Here is a 25568-nt window from a genome sequence, read left to right on the forward strand (position 1 = left end):
AGCATCACTGAAAACATAACAATTCTCGGTGGCCACAAAACCACATCAAGAACCCGTCTTTCCACAAACACTTTGATCGGCGGGCCTATGACATTTAGGTTGGAGCGTTTCATTACTTGGTCTGGAGGCCGTCCAGCCACTTAAGTCAATACACTGAGAGAAATCACAATCCAGCACCCGAGGCCTCTTTCTCTCCCGGAAGACTGAGAGAACCAAAGATCTTGACTCTAGAACACTGTTCCTGCATGACTCTCAGTGAATAATGTGGGTATCAGAGGGTTTTTCCCTATTAGTCATAAAGGAGGAAGTCATTTAATTGTGCATTTTTACAAGCCTTAAACAGAGATTAATGTGTTTGTGTGCGGTTTATTGTTGGCTTACACTTTTTTACACTGTTGCAGGTTGCATAATTACATGCAACTAACCCTAAATCAAACCCTAACATATATATGTTACAGTATAAAATAAAAATATATATGTGTATATATATATAGCAAAAAATTTGTATATACGTAAACGCTGCTAAGGGGGCGTGTACACCAAGGCGTTTACATTTGGTTTCCAATGGAAGTGCCATGCTTTTCAAAAACGCCAACAGCAGGCGGTTTTTGTGTGCTCTGCGTTTTCTGCGTTCAGCTCATCAATGTCACTTTTCACTCGACCATCCAATCAAAAGTGGAGAAGGGGTGGGACAAATACTACAACAACCAACCGCCGTATCGTACAACAACTGATAAACAGATCAGAAGTATCATAGCAGCCGCATTTAAACGTTTTGGTTACACACCCACTAAAGGGTAATGTGCAGTAAAACACACACACGGAAGAGGCGTTCGGCGCGGCGCGGAAGACGCGTTTCCGGCTCATTCGCGCGTGAAGCTCGCGAGAAAGGCGCGAATTGAGTGTTGTGCACGGTACGCGGTACATCGGGCAACATGGTAAGTTGTAATACACACTTCACTTTTGAGTCACGTGACGTTTATCGACCCGCGCCGTTTATTTTCCCCTATAGTAAGGTTACCAAATACAAACTGATAACTCTCTTGATAAATGCACAATTAACATCAGTCATCTTGCAAACAGACAACCGCATAGCACTTGCCCCTCCCACAAGAAGCGGATTTTGCCTCTGACGGGCGTCAAATGCTTGCTTTTTTCGCGCGTCTACTCCGCTCTACATGCACGAATGCATTCAAACTGTTCAAGCGGCAAACAGCAATCTATCTTTCGATAGTCATATCTCCAACGTCTGCAGCACAGCATTCTTCCATCTTAGAAATATCTCAAAAATACGCCATATGCTGTCTGCATCAGATGCAGAACAGCTTATCCATGCTTTTATGACCTCTAGAATAGACTATTGTAACTCGTTACTCAGGGGATGCCATGCAAATCAGGTAAACGAGCTACAGCTGGTTCAAAACGCCGCCGCAAGAGTGCTTACTCGATCTAAAAAGTATGACCACATCAGTCCAATTCTGGCATCTTTACATTGGCTACCAGTTTAATATCGCATACAATTTAAAATATTACTAATAACCTACAAAGCCTTAAATCGCCTAGCACCCTCGTATATTAAAGAATTACTATCAGAATACAATCCACCACGTAAACTGCGCTCACAAAATTCTGGCCTCTTAATTATCCCTAGAATATCAAAAGTGTCTAAAGGTGGTAGATCCTTTTCCTACTTGGCCCCTAAGCTCTGGAATGAATTACCAAATAATGTTCGAGTATCAGACACAGTCGATCAATTTAAAGCTAATCTTAAGACATTCTTCTTTAACAAAGCATTCACATAAAATGTCCAGTAAATGTACTTATCCTGCAATAGTTAGTTTGTCTAGAACAAACCACTCACATACCTCATATGGGTAATATACTTATGCCTCAATAGGTAGCCTGTCTGGAACCGAGCTGATTTAAACCACAATACTGTATGACACTTGCATTACATGCGAATGGCCCCTACGCTAATAGAACTCTGTTTTTCTCTCCCTGTCTCGTCCTCGACCCCGAGGACAATGAGACAAACAGACCCAGTTCCTGCTGCTGTAAAGGTCATCACACCACTGATGTACTGATGCCCAGCCCATGCACGTCCAACGACCACCGGCTGAACCAGTTTAATCCGCTTACCCACTTCCTATCTCTACCGTGTTTATATATATAAATATGTATTAATCTCTTCCAAGGGTTTTTGTCCTTCTAGGAGTTTTTTTCGTCCCCGGGAGAGTCAGACAACTTTGGCTTAAACTTAGCACTTTACTGTATACGTTACATTATTATTACGCTTGCTTGTACTGTATATTCTACTTCTTATATTATCTATAGATTTTCTGTGTTTTCTACTACATCTACTCATGTAAAGCTGCTTTGAAACAATTAACAATTGTGAAAAGGGCCATATAACTAAAATTGAATTGAATCTTCATAGTGATGCGAAAAGTGTGTCACAATGCTTTGATTTTTGTCACCTTGGGAGTAAGAAAGAATAGTATTATGCAATAAATATGTGACCCTGTCTGTGAAACCGAGACTAAAGTCTTATAATTTAATTAACATTAAGCATCAAAGTTTAATTTTAACCATTGATTTCATATTGTGTTCAATCTTTAAACTTCAATCTATCTTAAAGGTTACATTTTCACAGAATGTTCTTTACATTACCGTATGTACAATGATTTTAAGTGGAAACGGTAAATCACAAAAATTACTTTAGCTGGGTTTTTACAAGCAGGGTCACAGTGTAATAAACTATTATAAATGAAAGACCCACTAGGTTTTTCATATGCTTTAAAAGCAATGCCCCAAAAATAAACTCTGTTGAGAAATATTTCTCTCTTTCTAAATGGGTGATTCTCACGAAAACTTGGTTTTAAAAAGGTCAAGCATGAAAATTGAAAAATTGCTTAAATTTACTTTTTTCCCACCAGACATTGAAAAACAAAGTCTGGAGTAAATGGGAACATTAATTTAAAAACTTTTACTTATCATTTAACACTTTTTGTAACATAATTTAAAAAATTAGTCCTAAATAATCTCATTACCGCAACAGTCAGAAAACATCAACACTGACATATTTTCAAAATGACATGACAAACCTGAAAGAACATAATTTGGAGATTCTGCACATGCATTTAAAATCAAAGTATTATGCTTCTATTAATTAAATTAACATTTAATAAGCATCTGTTGTGGTAATGATAATCAAAATGTCGTGTAAGCATTCTGACAAGACAATATTTCAAATTAACTGTAAAAAAATGATCTTACCTGGTAGCCATCTTGAAGTAACTGGTCCATGTGCTTGGTCACTCAAAATCAAACTTTATTAAAATTCTGTATGTGTGCTTAAACTGTTCTCAAAAAGTGTTGCGGAGGATGAGAACATCAGGCATGGACACATCATTTTCCTAATTTTTCTTCATTATTATTATACATGAATATTCAGTAAATATTTTTTCTGTCATCTAAAGTAGTTTAGCAAAACATCCATTTATTTTTTTTCTTAATATTTTTGTGTTCATTTGATTAAATTACAACATAACGCATGTTCAAACACAGCCGGACACATTGCGGTAATGAGAATTTCAGCAGAAAATGAGATAAAATTTACAATTATAAATTCTTATGTTGAAATCACACATTGTGCAAGGTAGAACACAGTATTGTGTTAATTCTGATGCTTTTTAATGTTACTATATTACACATTTTAAAGCTAAAATCATTAGTGCCGTGGTGTTTCAATGGTTTCGTGAGAATCACCCAAATAGTGCATTTCTCACCAATACAATAAACCATGGATAGATTTTTTTAATCAGACTTGTTATACCAAACTATGTCAGTTCTTCAGAAGTTAAAAAAATGTCAATAAGCTTAAAAGCACAGCCCGAGAAAACACAACTTTTCTGTTGACCACAAAATCCCACTGACGCATACCGCTGTTTAAATCTCAAGTGAAATCACAGCGGTGAGTTTTTCATTAACACCTCTACACGCATCCTGTCAGATTGCTTGTGTCGTGGATTCAGTCTCTGGCTGATTTCCAGGTACTTTCGCTCAAACATTACAGATTATTCCTTAAACGAGTCTCATAAAACCCTCTATGCTCGTCGTTAGGCTTGCTGTGAACTTTGGGAAGTCCCCTGAACTTTGCTTGCCTCACCATTCAGAAGGAACTCTTTGCACCGGATGGCCGTGAAAAGAAACTATCCAGAAAGCTCGATCATGGACTCAGAAAAGCCTCTCTGGTGTGAGAGTAATGAGGAGATAATTGGGAGGAGTGACCCTTGCAAAAGGCCACCTCTTTACTGCAGTAGAATGTGCCATGTTGATGAAAGGTCTAGAGGGAGGCCTATTTACTTTGAAAACATGTATCAAAGACAGATCAATTGGTGTGAATTACTCCAGTCCCTTGGGTTTTAACCTCAGCACCACAACTATGTAGAAAAGGTTTGAACTCAGGCCTATATAGCACACAGTACATATTTGGCCCCTGTCTTACCCATGATGTTGCAGGGATGGAATTACTTGCTGCCATAGAAACAGTACTGCTGTCCGTCTTCATTCTTTTAAGATACTCCATGTTTTTCCTGCCAGAGGAAAGGACAATTATGATGATTGAAGGTTATAGGTCTTATATAGCTACTGTATACAGCTGATAATTTACTAATAATGCATATTTTTACATTTTATTAACTATTTAAATGTCTTTGTGGCTATCATTCCAGGTTTCCATCAATGATCCCAAATAGCATAGAATCTCATTTGTTTTGTGCTTAACCCTCAAACGCTCCTCGTTTTCTGTTTACTCTTCTGGCCCTTGGGGTCTATATGACCCCAAAATTGAAAGCATAATTGTAAGAAAAATATACATTTACAATAATACAAATAATATATCTTTTTTTGTTTACTTCTCATCTATACAATAAAGCTGTGTTTTGAGAGATTTGAAGTACTTTTGTACCTGTTTACCACAAAAATCCTCAACTACACCATTGGCTTGCCTGAAAAATATCAAAATTTTATAAAAATTCACAAAAATTATGATCTAAATTTGATTTAAATTGTTTTTAGATATTGATAAAGGTGTGAGGTGTTAAATTCAGCCAGCGGTTTTTAGAAAAAATAATAATTAATGTAATTATAAAATAATTAGAGTTTAGGAATTAAATAATTTCGACCAGCAGATTCACATAGAGACCCATTCATGTTCCTGGATATGTACAACTGTTCAAATCATTACTTTTGTGATACATTTAGTAAATTTATGTTCATATAAACATTAGAAAGGACATTAAAAATAAATATTAATTCAAATAGTAATTTTTAACAGTTTTTGATGCATTTTGAAATGTTTTTACAAAATGCGATAGTGTAAGTGTGTGTGTCTGTGTGTGTGCGCACTTGTGTGTGCGTGCGTGCGTGCGCGCGTGAGAGAGAGAGAGAGAGAGAGAGAGAGAGACAGCATGTGTGCTTGAAAGAGTGTGCGTGAGAGAGTGTGCATGAGAAGGAGAGAGAAAGAGCGCGCGTGTGTGTGTGTGTGTGTGTGTGTGTGTGTGTGTGTGTTTGTGAGTGTACATGTGCGTGCATTAGGCCACACCCCTTTATGTGTTATTTTCTGCATTTGTGACTGATTTTATTTGCCAAATTCCACACAAATGGTCTCTGTGGCAGTCATACTTCTGTGTGTTTGTGTGTGTGTGTGTATTTGTGCGAGCATGTGTTTTTTGCATTGCATTTGTGCACAATACCAGGACTTCATTTCTGTTTCAAAATTTTCAGATTTATGCTGGATTTATTGATGTTTATTTTTTGACAAATGGAGAAAAAAGTAAATTTTTTTGCATTTCCCATTCACTTTCAATTGGGGTCATATTGACCCTAAGGGACATTTTTTACCTTTAGAACAACCGAATCACGCCCAGTTTTTTTTGTGTATGTAAAGATAGATTATTTAGGAAAAGTCACAAAGTTTTATATCTCTGAGATGAAGGGAACCTTTTTTAACTAATGAAATGTCGCTTGGGGTCATATAGACCCCATGGACTGAAAGAGGGTTAAAGCAGAACACCACAGTTTTTCAATATTTACAGTGCATTGAAAATGCGCTGTACTGTTGTTACTGGGCTTTTTATTATTAGTGGTGCTTGCATTTATGCAAGGCATCACTATTACTATTCCTCAGGGATATTATTATGTTGGCTTGAGAAAGCCAACATACTGTTGTTGCACTTAAACTTATTATTAGTGGTGCTTGCATTTATGCAAGGCATCACTATTACTATCTTGCATACTTATTATTAGTGGTGCTTGCATTTATGCAAGGCATCACTATTACTATTCCTCATACTTATTATTAGTGGTGCTTGCATTTATGCAAAGCATCACTATTATTATTCGTCATACTTATTATTTATAATTATTCTTCTTTTTCTGGACACTTTTTCGGCGCGTAACTCGTCCCGCACGGTTTAACGTAGTCCCACGAAAGAGGGCTCAAATCGACCGGATTATTGAGGAGAGGTGTGCTATGACTTTTATAAGGGATCGGGTGCAGGATTTCTGAAAGGGGGGCGAAAAACCACCCGAAAAATCCCATTGACTTAACATTGCGCCAAACTTTGACGAGTCATAGCTCCGCTCGAGGATTTTGTAGAAACATGTGGGTTACAACATTTGAAGAGGGTGGTAGGCTCTGTAAGAACATGGATCACAATGGGGTGTAAGTTGTACCCCTGGGGTGTAAGAGGTGCCCAAAAATGCCCAATGAAAAGTCAATGGGGCAAAATCCCATAGACTTACCATTGCAAAAATTTTGACGGGTCATAGGTACGAGTGAGGATTTTGTAGAAACATGTGGGTTACTAAATTTGAAGAGGGTGGTAAGCTATTTAAGAACATACATGACATTGGGGTGTAAGTTGTACCCCTGGGGTGTAAGAGGCACCCGAAAATTCCCATTGACTTATAATGGGGCAGGAAACATGCCCATATAAGGGAATAAAACAGTTCCAGATGGGATACCTTTGCTTTACAGTGTCGTAGAGATAAGTGGGTGGGCTCATTTCACTCGGGCATCCAATCAGTCCCTCAGGATCATCCCAGAGCTATTAAGCCACGCCCCTAGCAACAATTTTGGGCACCCTAGCAACATCTCCCATAGACTGCCATTATAAAATGCCCAGATGGATATATTTGCACCACAGTGTCATAGAGACATGGGGGTGGGCTCATTTTACTCAGGCATCCAATCAGTCTCTCATGATCCTTACATAGGTATTAAGCCACGCCCCTAGCAACCATTTTTGAGCACCCTAGCAACATAAAATTCAAACAGTTATATCTCCGCATCAGAACATCGTAGAGACACGGGGGTTGGACCGTTTGACTCGTGACTCGGAGTGTAATCATTATGGGATGCCAATTTTTTCCCTAGCAACCAAATACAGTACCCTAGCAACAGAGTAAACAAAGGCTTATATCTCGGGACCAGAACATCGTAGAGACACGGGGGTTGGACCGTTTGACTCGTGACTCAGAGTGTAATCATTATGGGATGCCAATTTTTTCCCTAGCAACCAAATACAGTACCCTAGCAACAGAGTAAACAAAGCCTCATATCTCCGCATCAGAACATCGTAGAGACACGGGGGTTGGACCGTTTGACTCGTGACTCAGAGTGTAATCATTATGGGATGCCAATTTTTTCCCTAGCAACCAAATACAGTACCCTAGCAACAGAGTAAACAAAGCCTTATATCTCCGCTTCAGAACGTCGTAGAGACACAGGGGTTGGGCCGTATGACTAATGACTCGGAGTGTAATCATTATGGGATGCCAATTTTTTCCCCAGCAACCAAATACAGTACCCTAGCAACAGAGTAAACAAAGCCTTATATCTCCGCATCAGAACGTCGTAGAGACACAGGGGTTGGACCATATGACTAATGACTCAGAGTGTAATCATTATGGGATGCCAATTTTTTCCCTAGCAACCAAATACAGTACCCTAGCAACAGAGTAAACAGAGCCTTATATCTCCGCATCAGAACGTCGTAGAGACACGGGGGTTGGACCGTATGACTAATGACTCGGCGTGTAATCATTATGGGATGCCAATTTTTTCCCTAGCAACCAAATACAGTACCCTAGCAACAGAGTAAACAAAGCCTTATATCTCGGCATCAGAACATTGTAGAGACACAGGGGTTGGACCGTTTGACTCGTGACTCGGCGTGTAATCATTATGGGATGCCAATTTTTTCCCTAGCAACCAAATACAGTACCCTAGCAACAGAGTAAACAAAGCCTTATATCTCCGCATCAGAACATCGTAGAGACATGGGGGTTGGATCGTTTTACTCGTAACTGGAAGTATAATCATATACTGTCCCCAGAAATTTGCCACGGCAAGCACCACTTCACATTTTCTTCAGGAAATGTACCTATCTAGTTATTATTTATAATTATTATTATTCTTCTTTTTCTGGACACTTTTTTCGGCGCGTAACTCGTCCCGCACGATTTGACGTAGACCCATGAAAGAGGGCTCAAATCGACCGGCTTATTGAGGAGAGGTGTGCTATGACTTTTATAAGCGATGGGGTGCAGGATTTCCGAAAGGGGGGCGAAAAACCACCCGAAAAATCCCATTGACTTAACATTGCGCCCAACTTTGACGAGTCATAGCTCTGCTCGAGGATTTTGTAGAAACATGTGGGTTACAACATTTGAAGAGGGTGGTAGGCTCTGTAAGAACATGGATCACAATGGGGTGTAAGTTGTACCCCTGGGGTGTAAGAGATGCCCAAATGTGCCCCAATGAAAAGTCAATGGGGCAAAATCCCATAGACTTAACATTGCAAAAATTTTGACGGGTCATAGGTCCGAGGGAGGATTCCTTAGAAACATGTGGGTTACTAAATTTGAAGAGGGTGGTAAGCTATGTAAGAACATACATGACATTGGGGTGTAAGTTGTACCCCTGGGGTGTAAGAGGCACCCGAAAATTCCCATTGACTTATAATGGGGCAGGAAACATGCCCATATAAGGGAATAAAACAGTTCCAGATGGGATATCTTTGCTTTACATTGTCGTAGAGATAAGTGGGTGGGCTCATTTCACTCGGGCATCCAATCAGTCCCTCAGAATCATCCCAGAGCTATTAAGCCACGCCCCTAGCAACAATTTTGGGCACCCTAGCAACATCTCCCATAGACTGCCATTATAAAATGCCCAGATGGATATCTTTGCACCACAGTGTCATAGAGACATGGGGGTGGGCTCATTTTACTCAGGCATCCAATCAGTCTCTCAGGATCCTTACATAGGTATTAAGCCACGCCCCTAGCAACCATTTTTGAGCACCCTAGCAACATAAAATTCAAACAGTTATATCTCCGCATCAGAACATCGTAGAGACACGGGGGTTGGACCGTTTGACTAGTGACTCAGAGTGTAATCATTATGGGATGCCAATTTTTTCCCTAGCAACCAAATACAGTACCCTAGCAACAGAGTAAACAAAGCCTTATATCTCCGCATCAGAACATCGTAGAGACACGGGGGTTGGACCGTTTGACTCGTGACTCGGAGTGTAATCATTATGGGATGCCAATTTTTTCCCTAGCAACCAAATACAGTACCCTAGCAACAGAGTAAACAAAGGCTTATATCTCCGCACCAGAACATCGTAAAGACATGGGGGTTGGACCGTTTGACTCGTGACTCAGAGTGTAATCATTATGGGATGCCAATTTTTTCCCTAGCAACCAAATACAGTACCCTAGCAACAGAGTAAACAAAGCCTTATATCTCTGCATCAGAACATCGTAGAGACACGGGGGTTGGACCGTTTGACTAGTGACTCAGAGTGTAATCATTATGGGATGCCAATTTTTTCCCTAGCAACCAAATACAGTACCCTAGCAACAGAGTAAACAAAGCCTTATATCTCCGCATCAGAACATCGTAGAGACACGGGGGTTGGACCGTTTGACTCATGACTCAGAGTGTAATCATTATGGGATGCCAATTTTTTCCCTAGCAACCAAATACAGTACCCTAGCAACAGAACAAACAAAGCCTTATATCTTCGCATCAGAACATCGTAGAGACACGGGGGTTGGACCGTTTTACTCGTGACTGAGAGTGTAATCATTATGGGATGCCAATTTTTTCCCTAGCAACCAAATACAGTACCCTAGCAACCGAATAAACAAAGCCTTATATCTCCACATCAGAACATCGTAGAGACACGGGGGTTGGACCGTTTGACTCATGACTCAGAGTGTAATCTTTATGGGATGCCAATTTTTTCCCTAGCAACCAAATACAGTACCCTAGCAACGGAATAAACAAAGCCTTATATCTCTGCATCAGAACATCGTAGAGACACAGGGGTTGGACCGTTTGACTCGTGACTGAGAGGGTAATCATTATGGGATGCCACTTTTTTCCCTAGCAACCAAATACAGTACCCTAGCAACAGAGTAAACAAAGCTTTATATCTCCGCATCAGAACATTGTAGAGACACGGGGGTTGGACCGTTTGACTTGTGACTTGGAGTGTAATCACCAGTGGATTCCAATTTTCCCCCTAGCAACCAAATACAGTACCCTAGCAACAGTGTAAACACAGCCTTATATCTCCGCAGCAGAACATCGTAGAGACACGGGAGTTGGATCGTTTTACTTTTGGCTTGGAGTATAATCATATATGGTCCCCAGAATTTTGCCACGGCAAGCACCACTCACATTTTCTTCAGGAAATGTACCTATCTAGTTATTATTTATAATTATTATTATTCTTCTTTTTCTGGACACTTTTTTCGGCGCGTAACTCGTCCCGCACGATTTGACGTAGACCCATGAAAGAGGGCTCAAATCGACCGGCTTATTGAGGAGAGGTGTGCTATGACTTTTATAAGCGATGGGGTGCAGGATTTCCGAAAGGGGGGCGAAAAACCACCCGAAAAATCCCATTGACTTAACATTGCGCCCAACTTTGACGAGTCATAGCTCTGCTCGAGGATTTTGTAGAAACATGTGGGTTACAACATTTGAAGAGGGTGGTAGGCTCTGTAAGAACATGGATCACAATGGGGTGTAAGTTGTACCCCTGGGGTGTAAGAGATGCCCAAATGTGCCCCAATGAAAAGTCAATGGGGCAAAATCCCATAGACTTAACATTGCAAAAATTTTGACGGGTCATAGGTCCGAGGGAGGATTCCTTAGAAACATGTGGGTTACTAAATTTGAAGAGGGTGGTAAGCTATGTAAGAACATACATGACATTGGGGTGTAAGTTGTACCCCTGGGGTGTAAGAGGCACCCGAAAATTCCCATTGACTTATAATGGGGCAGGAAACATGCCCATATAAGGGAATAAAACAGTTCCAGATGGGATATCTTTGCTTTACATTGTCGTAGAGATAAGTGGGTGGGCTCATTTCACTCGGGCATCCAATCAGTCCCTCAGAATCATCCCAGAGCTATTAAGCCACGCCCCTAGCAACAATTTTGGGCACCCTAGCAACATCTCCCATAGACTGCCATTATAAAATGCCCAGATGGATATCTTTGCACCACAGTGTCATAGAGACATGGGGGTGGGCTCATTTTACTCAGGCATCCAATCAGTCTCTCAGGATCCTTACATAGGTATTAAGCCACGCCCCTAGCAACCATTTTTGAGCACCCTAGCAACATAAAATTCAAACAGTTATATCTCCGCATCAGAACATCGTAGAGACACGGGGGTTGGACCGTTTGACTAGTGACTCAGAGTGTAATCATTATGGGATGCCAATTTTTTCCCTAGCAACCAAATACAGTACCCTAGCAACAGAGTAAACAAAGCCTTATATCTCCGCATCAGAACATCGTAGAGACACGGGGGTTGGACCGTTTGACTCGTGACTCGGAGTGTAATCATTATGGGATGCCAATTTTTTCCCTAGCAACCAAATACAGTACCCTAGCAACAGAGTAAACAAAGGCTTATATCTCCGCACCAGAACATCGTAAAGACATGGGGGTTGGACCGTTTGACTCGTGACTCAGAGTGTAATCATTATGGGATGCCAATTTTTTCCCTAGCAACCAAATACAGTACCCTAGCAACAGAGTAAACAAAGCCTTATATCTCTGCATCAGAACATCGTAGAGACACGGGGGTTGGACCGTTTGACTAGTGACTCAGAGTGTAATCATTATGGGATGCCAATTTTTTCCCTAGCAACCAAATACAGTACCCTAGCAACAGAGTAAACAAAGCCTTATATCTCCGCATCAGAACATCGTAGAGACACGGGGGTTGGACCGTTTGACTCATGACTCAGAGTGTAATCATTATGGGATGCCAATTTTTTCCCTAGCAACCAAATACAGTACCCTAGCAACAGAACAAACAAAGCCTTATATCTTCGCATCAGAACATCGTAGAGACACGGGGGTTGGACCGTTTTACTCGTGACTGAGAGTGTAATCATTATGGGATGCCAATTTTTTCCCTAGCAACCAAATACAGTACCCTAGCAACCGAATAAACAAAGCCTTATATCTCCACATCAGAACATCGTAGAGACACGGGGGTTGGACCGTTTGACTCATGACTCAGAGTGTAATCTTTATGGGATGCCAATTTTTTCCCTAGCAACCAAATACAGTACCCTAGCAACGGAATAAACAAAGCCTTATATCTCTGCATCAGAACATCGTAGAGACACAGGGGTTGGACCGTTTGACTCGTGACTGAGAGGGTAATCATTATGGGATGCCACTTTTTTCCCTAGCAACCAAATACAGTACCCTAGCAACAGAGTAAACAAAGCTTTATATCTCCGCATCAGAACATTGTAGAGACACGGGGGTTGGACCGTTTGACTTGTGACTTGGAGTGTAATCACCAGTGGATTCCAATTTTCCCCCTAGCAACCAAATACAGTACCCTAGCAACAGTGTAAACACAGCCTTATATCTCCGCAGCAGAACATCGTAGAGACACGGGAGTTGGATCGTTTTACTTTTGGCTTGGAGTATAATCATATATGGTCCCCAGAATTTTGCCACGGCAAGCACCACTCACATTTTCTTCAGGAAATGTACCTATCTAGTTATAATTATTATTCTTATGTCTGCACGTTTTTTCGGCACCTAACTCGTCCCGCACGGTTTGTCGTAGACCCATGAAAGAGGGCTCAAATCGACCGGCTTATTGAGGAGAGGTGTGCTATGACTTTTATAAGCGATTGGGTGCAGGATTTCCGAAAGGGGGACGAAAAACCACCCGAAAAATCCCATTGACTTAACATTGCGCCCAACTTTGACGAGTCATAGCTCCTCTCGAGGATTTTATAGAAACATGTGGGTTACAACATTTGAAGAGGGTGGTAGACTCTGTAAGAACATGGATCACAATGGGGTGTAAGTTGTACCCCTGGGGTGTAAGAGGCACCCGAATTTTCCCATTGACTTATAATGGGGCAGGAAACATGCCCATATAAGGGAATAAAAAAGTTCCAGCTGGGATATCTTTGCTTTACAGTGTCATAGAGATAAGTGGGTGGGCTCATTTCACTCGGGCATCCAATCAGTCCCTCAGGATCATCCCAGAGCTATTAAGCCACGCCCCTAGCAACAATTTTGGGCACCCTAGCAACATCTCCCATAGACTGCCATTATAAAATGCCCAGATGGATATCTTTGCACCACAGTGTCATAGAGACATGGAGGTGGGCTCATTTTACTCAGGCATCCAATCAGTCTCTCAGGATCCTTACATAGGTATTAAGCCACGCCCCTAGCAACCACTTTTGAGCACCCTAGCAACATAAAATTCAAACAGTTATATCTCGGCATCCGAACATCGTAGAGACACGGGGGTTGGACCGTTTGATACGTGACTCAGAGTGTAATCATTATGGGATGCCATTTTTTTCCCTAGCAACCAAATACAGTACCCTAGCAACAGAGTAAACAAAGCCTTATATCTCCGCATCAGAACATCGTAGAGACACGGGGGTTGGACCGTTTGACTCGTGACTCGGAGTGTAATCATTATGGGATGCCAATTTTTTCCCTAGCAACCAAATACAGTACCCTAGCAACAGAGTAAACAAAGCCTTATCTCTCCGCATCAGAACATCATAGAGACACGGGGGTTGGACCGTTTGACTCGTGACTCAGAGTGTAATCATTATGGGATAACAGTTTTTTCCCTAGCAACCAAATACAGTACCCTAGCAACAGAGTAAACAAAGCCTTATATCTCCGCATCAGAACATCGTAGAGACACGGGGGTTGGACCGTTTGACTTGTGACTCAGAGTGTAATCATTATGGGATGCCAATTTTTTCCCTAGCAACCAAATACAGTACCCTAGCAACAGAGTAAACAAAGCCTTATATCTCCGCATCAGAACATCGTAGAGACACGGGGGTTGGACTATTTGACTCGTGACTCAGAGTGTAATCATTATGGGATGCCAATTTTTTCCCTAGCAACCAAATACAGTACCCTAGCAACAGAGTAATCAAAGCCTTATATCTCGGCATCCGAACATCGTAGAGACACGGGGGTTGGACCGTTTGACTCGTGACTCAGAGTGTAATCATTATGGGATGCCAATTATTTCCCTAGCAACCAAATACAGTACCCTAGCAACAGAGTAAACAAAGCTTTATATCTCCGCATCAGAACATCGTAGAGACACGGGGGTGGGACCGTTTGACTTGTGACTCGGCGGGTAATCACTATGGGATGCCAATATTTTCCCTAGCAACCAAATACAGTACCCTAGCAACAGAGTAAACAAAGCCTTATATCTCAGCATCAGAACATCGTAGAGACACGGGGGTTGGACCGTTTGACTCGTGACTCGGAGGGTAATCACTAGTGGATGCCAATTTTTTTCCTAGCAACCAAATACAGTACCCTAGCAACAGAGTAAACAAAGCCTTATATCTCCGCATCAGAACATTGTACAGACATGGGGGTTGGACCGTTTGACTGGTGATTTGGGATGTAATCACTAGTGGATGCCAAATTTTTCCCCAGCAACCAAATACAGTACCCTAGCAACCGGATAAACACAGCCTTATATCTCCGCATCAGAACATCGTAGAGACACGGGAGTTGGATCTTTTTACTTTTGGCTTGGAGTATAATCATATACTGTCCCCAGAATTTTGCCACGGCAAGCACCACTCACATTTTCTTCAGGAAATGTACCTATCTAGTAATAATTAGTGGTGCTTGCATTTATGCAAGGCATCACTATTATTATTCCTCATACTTATTAGTGGTGCTTGCATTTATGCAAAGCATCACTATTACTATTCCTCAGGGATATTATTATTATTAGTGGTGCTTGCATTTATGCAAAGCATCACTATTATTATTCGTCATACTTATTAGTGGTGCTTGCATTTATGCAAAGCATCACTATTACTATTGCTCAGGGATATTATTAGTGGTGCTTGCATTTATGCAAGGCATCACTATTACTATTCCTCATACTTATTAGTGGTGCTTGCATTTATGCAAGGCATCACTATTACTATTGCTCATACTTATTATTAGTGGTGCTTGCATTTATGCAAGGCATCACTATTACTATTGCTCATACTTATTATTATATCTTTATTTATTTATTATTCTTATATCTGGACACTTTTTCGGCGCGTAACTCGTCCCACACGGTTTGTCGTAGACCAATGAAACAGGGCTCAAAATGACCGGCTTATTGAGGACACGTCTGCTATGACTTTTATAAGGGATCGGGTGCAGGATTTCCGAAAGGGGGGCGAAAAACCACCCGAAAAATCCCATTGACTTAACATTGGGCCCAACTTTGACGGGTCATAGCTCCGCTCAAGGATTTTGTAGAAACATGTGGGTTACAGCATTTGAAGAGGGTGGTAGGCTCTGGAAGAACATACATCACAATGGGGTGTAAGTTGTATCCCTGGGGTGTAAGAGGCCCCCGAAATTTCCCATTGACTTATAATGGGGCAGGGAACACGCCCATATAAGGGAATAAAACCATTCCAGATGGGATATCTTTGCTTTACAGTGTCATAGAGATAAGTGGGTGGGCTCATTTTACTCGGGCATCCAATCAGTCTCTCAAGATCATTTCAGAGCTAATAAGCCACGCCCCTAGCAACCACTTTTGAGAACCCTAGCAACATCTCCCATAGACTGCCATTATAAAATGCCCAGACGGGATATCTTTGCTTTACAATGTCATAGAGACATGGGGGTGGGCTCATTTTACTCAGACATCCAATCAATTTATCAGGATAGTCCCAGAGCTATTAAGCCACGCCCCTAGCAACCACTTTTAAGCACCCTAGCAACATAAAATTCAAACAGTTATACCTCGGCATCAGAACATCGTAGAGACACGGGGGTTGGACCGTTTTACTTGTGACTCGGAGTGTAACAACTGGTCACATAATTGGCCACTCCCAAGCCCCGCCCCTAGCAACCAAATAAGAGCACCCTAGCAACCGAATAAAAAAAGCATTATATCTCCGCATCAGAACATCGTAGAGACACGGGGGTTGGACCGTTTGACTCGTGACTCGGAGTGGAATCACTATGGGGTGCCAAATTTTTCCCTAGCAACCAAATACAGTACCCTAGCAACGGAATAAACAAAGCATTATATCTCCGCATCGGAACATCGTAGAGACACAGGGGTTGGACCGTTTGACTCGTGACTCAGAGTGTAATCACTATTGGATGTCATTTTTTTCCCTAGCAACCAAATACAGTACCCTAGCAACAGAGTAAACAAAGCTTTATATCTCCGCATCAGAACATCGTAGAGACACGTGGGTTGGACCGTTTGACTCGTGACTCAGAGTGGAATCACTATGGGATGCCAAATTTTTCCCTAGCAGCCAAATACAGTACCCTAGCAACAGTGTAAACAAAGCCTTATATCTCCGCATCAGAACATCGTAGAGACACGGGGGTTGGACCGTTTTACTCGTGACTCAGCATGTAATCACTAGTGGATGGCAATATTTTCCCTAGCAACCAAATACAGTACCCTAGCAACAGTGTAAACAAAGCCTTATATCTCCGCATCAGAACATCGTAGAGACACAGGGGTTGGACCGTTTTACTCGTGACTCGGCATGTAATCACTAATGGATGCCAATATTTCCCTAGCAACCAAATACAGTACCCTAGCAACAGAGTAAACAAACCCTTATATTTCCGCATCAGAACATCGTAGAGACACGGGGGTTGGACCGTTTGACTTATGACTCGGAGAGTAATCACTAGTGGATGCCATTTTTTTCCCTAGCAACCAAATACAGTACCCTAGCAACAGAGTAAACAAAGCCTTATATCTCCGCATCAGAACATCGTAGAGACACGGGGGTTGGACCGTTTGACTCGTGACTCAGAGTGTAATCATTATGGGATGCCAATTTTTTCCCCTAGCAACCAAATACAGTACCTTAGCAACAGACTAAACAAAGCCTTATAACTCCGTATCAGAACATCGTAGAGACACGGGGGTTGGATTGTTTTACTTGTGGTATGGAGTATAAACATATACTGTCCCCCGAAATTTGCCACGGCAAGCACCACTCACATTTTCTTCAGGAAATGTACCTATCTAGTTATTATTCTTCTTCTTCTTCTTCTTCTGAGACTAAAATTTCTGCGGCTAACTCGTCCGACAGCTTTCAAGCTACATCAACGAAATTTTCCACGGACATTCTGACTGGTCTAAAGAAGTGTGCTATATCTTTTTGACGGGATCCGACTTACGGAATTCCTAAAACGGGACATAAAACTTCCGAAAAGTCCCATTTACTTAACATTGCGACAAACTTTGACAGGTCATAGCTGCGAGCGAGAAATTTGTAGAAACTTGTGGGTTACCACATTTGAAGAGGCTGGCAGGCACTGTGAGAACATACCTCACATTGGGGTGTAAGTTTCACCCCTGGGGTGTAAGAGGCCCCCAAAATTCCCCATTGACTTATAACGGGGCAGGAAACACGCCCATATAAGGGAATAAAAACGTTCCAGATGAAATATCTTCGCTTTACAGTGTCATAGAGACATGGGGGTGGGCTCATTTTACTCAGGCATCCAATCAGTCTCTCTGGATCATCCCATAGCTATTAAGCCACGCCCCTAGCAACCATTTTTGAGTACCCTAGCAACATCTCCCATAGACTGCCATTATAAAATGCCCAAATGGATATCTTTGGAGCACAGTGTCACAGAGACATGGGGGTGGGCTCATTTTACTCAGGCATCCAATCAGTCTCTAAGGATTCTTATTGAGGTATTAAGCCACGCCCCTAGCAACCAAATATGAGCACCCTAGCAACATAATAAACAAAGCCTTATATCTCTGGATCCGAACATCATGGAGACATGGGGGTTGGGTCTTTTGGTCATGTTAGCGTTATCCTAGCTTCATGCTAAGTCTTACTAGCTTCATGCTAGTTTCATGCTAGCTTTATGCTAATTTCATAATAAATCTTGCTAACTTCATGCTTATTCATGTTAACATCATGCTAGCTTCATGCTAATTCATGTTAGCATCATGCTAGCTTCATGCTAATTCATGTTAGCATCATGCTAGCTTCATGCTAATTCATGTTAGCATCATGCTAGCTTCATGCTAATTCATGTTAGCATCATGCTAGCTTCATGCTAATTCATGTTAGCATCATGCTAGCTTCATGCTAATTCATGTTAACATCATGCTAGCTTCATGCTAATTCATGTTAGCATCATGTTACCTTTATGTTAATTCATGTTAGAATCATGCTAGCTTCATGCTAATTCATATTAGCATCATGCTAGCTTCATGCTAATTCATGTTAGCATCATGCTAGCTTCATGCTAATTCATGTTAGCATCATGCTAACTTCATGTTAGCATCATGCTAGCTTCATGCTAGCTCATGTTAGCATCATGCTAGCTTCATGCTAATTCATGTTAACATCATGCTAGCTTCATGCTAATTCATGTTAGCATCATGCTAGCTTCATGCTAATTCATGTTAGCATCATGCTAGCTTCATGCTAATTCATGTTAGCATCATGCTAACTTCATGTTAGCATCATGCTAGCTTCATGTTAATTCATGTTAGCATCATGCTAGCTTCATGCTAATTCATGTTAGCATCATGCTAGCATCATGCTAGCTTCATGCTAATTCATGTTAGCATCATGCTAGCTTCATGCTAATTCATGTTAGCATCATGCTAGCTTCATGCTATTTCATGTTAGCATCATGCTAGCTTCATGCTAATCATGCTAACCTGATGCTAGCTTCATGCTAATCATGTTAGCTTCATGCTAATTCATGTTAGCATCATGCTAGCTTCATGCTAATTCATGTTAGCATCATGCTAGCTTCATGCTAATTCATGTTAGCATCATGCTAGCTTCATGCTAATCATGCTAACTTGATGTTAGCTTCATGCTAACTTGATGTTAGCTTCATGCTAATCATGTTAGCTTCATGCTAGCTTCAGGCTAATCATGCTAGCTTCATGTTAAATCAGGCTAGCTTCATACTTAAACATACTAACAGCCAGATAGCCTACTAAACTAAACATCTGTCAAACTGTTTTAAACGTACAGGCTACGCTTTGTCAAGCCAACATAAAGTTTGTCAACAAACTTTTCTATCTAGTTATTTTTATATCTTTATTCTTATGTCGCATAAATTTCGGCGCGTAACTCGTCCCACACGGTTTGTCGTAGACCCATAAAAGAGGGCCCAAATTGACCGGTTTATTGAGGAATGGTGTGCTATATCTTTTTTAAGGGATCGGGTGCAGGATTTTCGAAAGGGGGGCGAAAAACCACCCGAAAAATCCCATTGACTTAACATTGCGCCCAACTTTGACCAGTCATAGCTCCACTCGAGGATTTTGTAGAAACATGTGGGTTCCAACATTTGAAGAGGGTGGTAGGCTCAGTATGAACATACACCACAATGGGGTGTAAGTTGTACCCCTGGGGTGTAAGAGGCACCCAAAATTTCCCATTGACTTATAATGGGGCAGGAAACATGCCCATATAAGGGAATAAAAAAGTTCCAGATGAGATATCTTTGCTTTACAATGTCGTAGAGACAAGGGGGTGGGCTCATTTTACTCAGAGATCCAATCAATCTATCAGGATAGTCCCAGAGCTATTAAGCCACGCCCCTAGCAACCATTTTGGGCACCCTAGCAACATCTCCCATAGACTGCCATTATAAAATGCCCAGATGGATATCTTTGCAGCACAGTGTCATAGAGACATGGGGGTGGGCTCATTTTACTCAGGCATCCAATCAGTCTCACAGGATCCTTACATAGGTATTAAGCCACGCCCCTAGCAACCACTTTTGAGCACCCTAGCAACATAAAATCAAACAGTTATATCTCCGCATCAGAACATCGTAGAGACACGGGGGTTGGACCGTTTGACTTGTGACTCAGAGTGTAATCACTATGGCATGCAAATTTTTCCCTAGCAACCAAATACAGTACCCTAGCAACAGAGTAAACAAAGCCTTATATCTCCGCATCAGAACATCGTAGAGACACAGGAGTTGGACCGTTTGACTCGTGACTCAGAGTGTAATCACTATGGGATGCCAATTTTTTCCCTAGCAACCAAATGCAGTACCCTAGCAACAGAGTAAACAAAGCCTTATATCTCCGCATCAGAACATCGTAGAGACACGGGGGTTGGACCGTTTGACTCGTGACTCAGAGTGTAATCACTATGGGATGCCAAAATTTTCCCTAGCAACCAAATACAGTACCCTAGCAACAGAGTAAACAAAGCCTTATATCTCCGCATCAGAACATCGTAGAGACACGGGGGTTGGACCGTTTGACTCGTGACTCAGAGTGTAATCACTATGGGATGCCAATTTTTTCCCTAGCAACCAAATACAGTACCCTAGCAACAGAGTAAACAAAGCCTTATATCTCGGCATCAGAACATCGTAGAGACACGGGGGTTGGACCGTTTGACTCGTGACTCAGTGTGTAATCACTATCGGATGCCAATTTTTTTCCATAGCAACCAAATACAGTACCCTAGCAACAGAGTAAACAAAGCCTTATATCTCCGCATCAGAACATCGTAGAGACACGGGGGTTGGACCATTTGACTCGTGACTCAGAGTGTAATCACTATGGAATGCCAATTTTTTCCCTAGCAACCAAATGCAGTACCCTAGCAACAGAGTAAACAAAGCCTTATATCTCCGCATCAGAACATCGTAGAGACACGGGGGTTGGACCGTTTGACTCGTGACTCAGAGTGTAATCTCTATGGAATGCCAATTTTTTCCCTAGCAACCAAATACAGTACCCTAGCAACAGAGTAAACAAAGCCTTTTATCTCAGCATCAGAACATCATAGAGACACGGGGGTTGGACCGTTTGACTCGTGACTCAGAGTGTAATCACTATGGGATGCCAATTTTTTCCCTAGCAACCAAATACAGTACCCTAGCAACAGAGTAAACAAAGCCTTATATCTCGCCATCAGAACATCGTAGAGACACGGGGGTTGGATCGTTTGACTCGTGACTCAGTGTGTAATCACTATCGGATGCCAATTTTTTTCCATAGCAACCAAATACAGTACCCTAGCAACAGAGTAAACAAAGCCTTATATCTCCGCATCAGAACATCGTAGAGACACTGGGGTTGGACCATTTGACTCGTGACTCGGCGTGTAATCACTATGGGATGCAATTTTTTCCCCTAGCAACCAAATACAGTACCCTAGCAACAGAGTAAACAAAGCCATATATCTCAGCATCAGAACATCGTAGAGACACGGGGGTTGGACCGTTTGACTCGTGACTCAGAGTGTAATCATTATGGGATGCCATTTTTTTCCCTAGCAACCAAATACAGTACCCTAGCAACAGAGTAAACAAAGCCTTATATCTTCGCATCAGAACATCGTAGAGACAAGGGGGTTGGACCGTTTGACTCGTGACTCGGCGTGTAATCACTATGGGATGCCAATTTTTTCCATAGCAACCAAATACAGTACCCTAGCAACAGAGTAAACAAAGCCTTATATCTTCGCATCAGAACATCGTAGAGACACAGGAGTTGGATCATTTTACTTTTTGCTTGGAGTATAATCATATATGTTCCCCAGAATTTTGCCATGGCAAGCACCACTTCACATTTTCTTCAGGAAATGTACCTATCTAGTTATTATTATTAGTGGTGCTTGCATTTATGCAAGGCATCACTATTACTATTGTGCGGGGATATTTTTCTTCTTCTTCTTACATCCGGACACTTTTTTCGGCGCGTAACTCGTCCCGCACGGTTTGTTGTAGACCCATGAAAGAGGGCTCAAATCGACCGGATTATTGAGGAGAGGTGTGCTATGACTTTTATAAGCGATCGGGTGCAGGATTTCTGAAAGGGGGGCGAAAAACCACCCGAAAAATCCCATTGACTTACCATTGCGCCCAACTTTGACGAGTCATAGCTCCGCTTGAGGATTTTGTAGAAACATGTGGGTTACAACATTTGAAGAGGGTGGTAGAATCTGTAAGAACATAGATCACATTGGGGTGTAAGCTGTACCCCTGGGGTGTAAGAGGCTCCCAAAAGTGCCCCAATGAAAAGTCAATGGGGCGACAATCCCATAGACTAACATTGCGAAAAATGTTGATGGGTCATAGGTCCGAGTGAGGATTCCATAGAAACATGTGGGTTACTAAATTTGAAGAGGGTGGTAGGCTATGTAAGAACATACATGACATTGGGGTGTAAGTTGTACCCCTGGGGTGTAAGAGGCACCCGAAAATTCCCATTGACTTATAATGGGACGGGAAACATGCCCATATAAGGGAATAAAACAGTTCCAGATGGGATATCTTTGCTTTACAGTGTCGTAGAGATAAGTGGGTGGGTGCATTTTACTCGGGGATCCAATCAGTCTCTCAGGATCATCCCAGAGCTATTAAGCCACACCCCTAGCAACAATTTTAGGCACCCTAGCAACATCTCCCATAGACTGCCATTATAAAATGCCCAGATGGATATCTTTGCACCACAGTGTCATAGAGACATGGGGGTGGGCTCATTTTACTCGGGCATCCAATCAGTCGCTCAGGATCCTTACATAGGTATTAAGCCACGCCCCTAGCAACCACTTTTGAGCACCCTAGCAACATAAAATTCAAACAGTTATATCTCGGCATCCGAACATCGCAGAGACACGGGGGTTGGACCGTTTGACTCGTGACTCAGTGTGTAATCACTATGGGATGCCAATTTTTTCCCTAGCAACCAAATACAGTACCCTAGCAACAGAGTAAACAAAGCCTTATATCTTCGCATCAGAACATCGTAGAGACACGGGGGTTGGACCGTTTGACTAGTGACTCGGAGTGTAATCATTATGGGATGCCAATTTTTTCCCTAGCAACCAAATACAGTACCCTAGCAACAGAGTAAACAAAGCCTTATATCTCCGCATCAGAACATCGTAGAGACACGGGGTTGGACCGTTTGACTTGTGACTCAGAGTGTAATCATTATGGGATGCCAATTTTTTCCCTAGCAACCAAATACAGTACCCTAGCAACAGAGTAAACAAAGCCTTATATCTCCGCATCAGAACATCGTAGAGACACGGGGGTTGGACCGTTTGACTCGTGACTCAGTGTGTAATCACTATGGGATGCCAAATTTTTCCCTAGCAACCAAATACAGTACCCTAGCAACCAGATAAACAAAGCCTTATATCTCCGCATCAAAACAACGTAGAGACACGGGGGTTGGACCGTTTGACTCGTGACTCAGAGTGTAATCATTATGGGATGCCAATTTTTTCCCTAGCAACCAAATACAGTACCCTAGCAACAGAGTAAACAAAGCCTTATATCTCCGCATCAGAACATCGTAGAGACACGGGGGTTGGACCGTTTGACTCGTGACTCAGAGTGTAATCATTATGGGATGCCAATTTTTTCCCTAGCAACCAACTACAGTACCCTAGCAACCAAATAAACAAAGCCTTATATCTCCGCATCAGAACATCGTAGAGACACGGGGGTTGGACCGTTTGACTCGTGACTCGGCGGGTAATCACTATGGGATGTCAAATTTTTCCCTAGCAACCAAATACAGTACCCTAGCAACAGAATAAACAAAGCCTTATATCTCCGCATCAGAACATCGTAGAGACACGGGGGTTGGACTGTTTGACTCGTGACTCAGAGTGTAATCACTATGGGATGTCAAATTTTTCCCTAGCAACCAAATACAGTACCCTAGCAACCGAATAAACAAAGCCTTATATCTCCACATCAGAACATCGTAGAGACATGGGGGTTGGACTGTTTGACTCGTGACTCAAAGTGTAATCACTATGGGATTTCAAATTTTCTCCCTAGCAACCAAATACAGTACCCTAGCAACCGAATAAACAAAGCCTTATATCTCCACATCAGAACATCGTAGAGACATGGGGGTTGGACTGTTTGACTCGTGACTCAGAGTGTAATCACTATGGGATGTCAAATTTTCTCCCTAGCAACCAAATACACTACCCTAGCAACGGAATAAACAAAGCCTTGAATCTCCGCATCAGAACATCGTAGAGACATGGGGGTTGGACCGTTTTACTCGTGACTGGAAGTATAATCTATATTGTCCCCCGAAATTTGCCACGGCAAGCACCACTTCACATTTTCTTCAGGAAATGTACCTATCTAGTTAGTGGTGCTTGCATTTATGCAAAGCATCACTATTACTATTGCTCAAAGATATTATTATTATTATTCTTCTTTTTCTGGACACTTTTTCGGCGCGTAACTCGTCTCGCACGGTTTGCCGTAGTGCCTTGAAAGAGGGCTCAAATCGACCGGATTATTGAGGAGAGGTGTGCTATGACTTTTATAAGCGATCGGGTGCAGGATTTCCGAAAGGGGCGCGAAAAACCTCTCGAAAACGTCCCATTGACTTTACATTGCGTCGAACTTTGACGGGTCATAGCTCCACTCGAGGATTTAGTAGAAACATGTGGGTTACAGCATTTGAAGAGGGTGGTAGGCTCTGTAAGAACATACATCACATTGGGGTGTAAGTTGTACCCCTGGGGTGTAAGAGGTGCCCAAAAGTGCCCTAATGGAAAGTCAATGGGGCGAAAATCCCATAGACTAACATTACGAAAAAACTTTGACGGGTCACAGGTCCAAGTGAGGATTTCATAGAAACATGTGGGTTACTAAAATTGAAGAGGGTGCTAGACTCTGTCAGGACGTCCCCCACAATGGGGTGTAAGGTTACCCTAGCAACCGTTTTGGGCACCCTAGCAACATCTCCCATAGACTGCCATTATAAAATGCCCAGATGGATATCTTTGCACCACAGTGTCATAGAGACATGGGGGTGGGCTCATTTTACTCAGGCATCCAATCAGTTTCTCAGGATCCTTAAAGACTTACTAAGCCACGCCCCTAGCAACCACTTTTGAGCACCCTAGCAACATAAAATTCAAACAGTTATATCTCGGCATCAGAA

General features: G+C 42.0%; 1 protein-coding gene across 3 annotated transcripts in view; it reads right to left on the minus strand.

Annotated features, from left to right (window-relative positions):
- Positions 1 to 25568, minus strand: part of epsti1 (epithelial stromal interaction 1) — an 80167-nt gene that overhangs the window by 42033 nt on the left and 12566 nt on the right. For all 3 annotated transcript variants that reach the window (XM_073854953.1, XM_055214768.2, XM_073854954.1), the window contains one exon: positions 4508 to 4595. In XM_073854953.1, the coding sequence (XP_073711054.1) occupies positions 4508 to 4595 (88 nt within the window). The remainder of the gene's footprint in view (positions 1 to 4507; positions 4596 to 25568) is intronic.

This window comes from Misgurnus anguillicaudatus, chromosome 17 (genome assembly GCF_027580225.2).
Source record: "Misgurnus anguillicaudatus chromosome 17, ASM2758022v2, whole genome shotgun sequence".
Taxonomy (NCBI): Eukaryota; Metazoa; Chordata; class Actinopteri; order Cypriniformes; family Cobitidae; genus Misgurnus; species Misgurnus anguillicaudatus.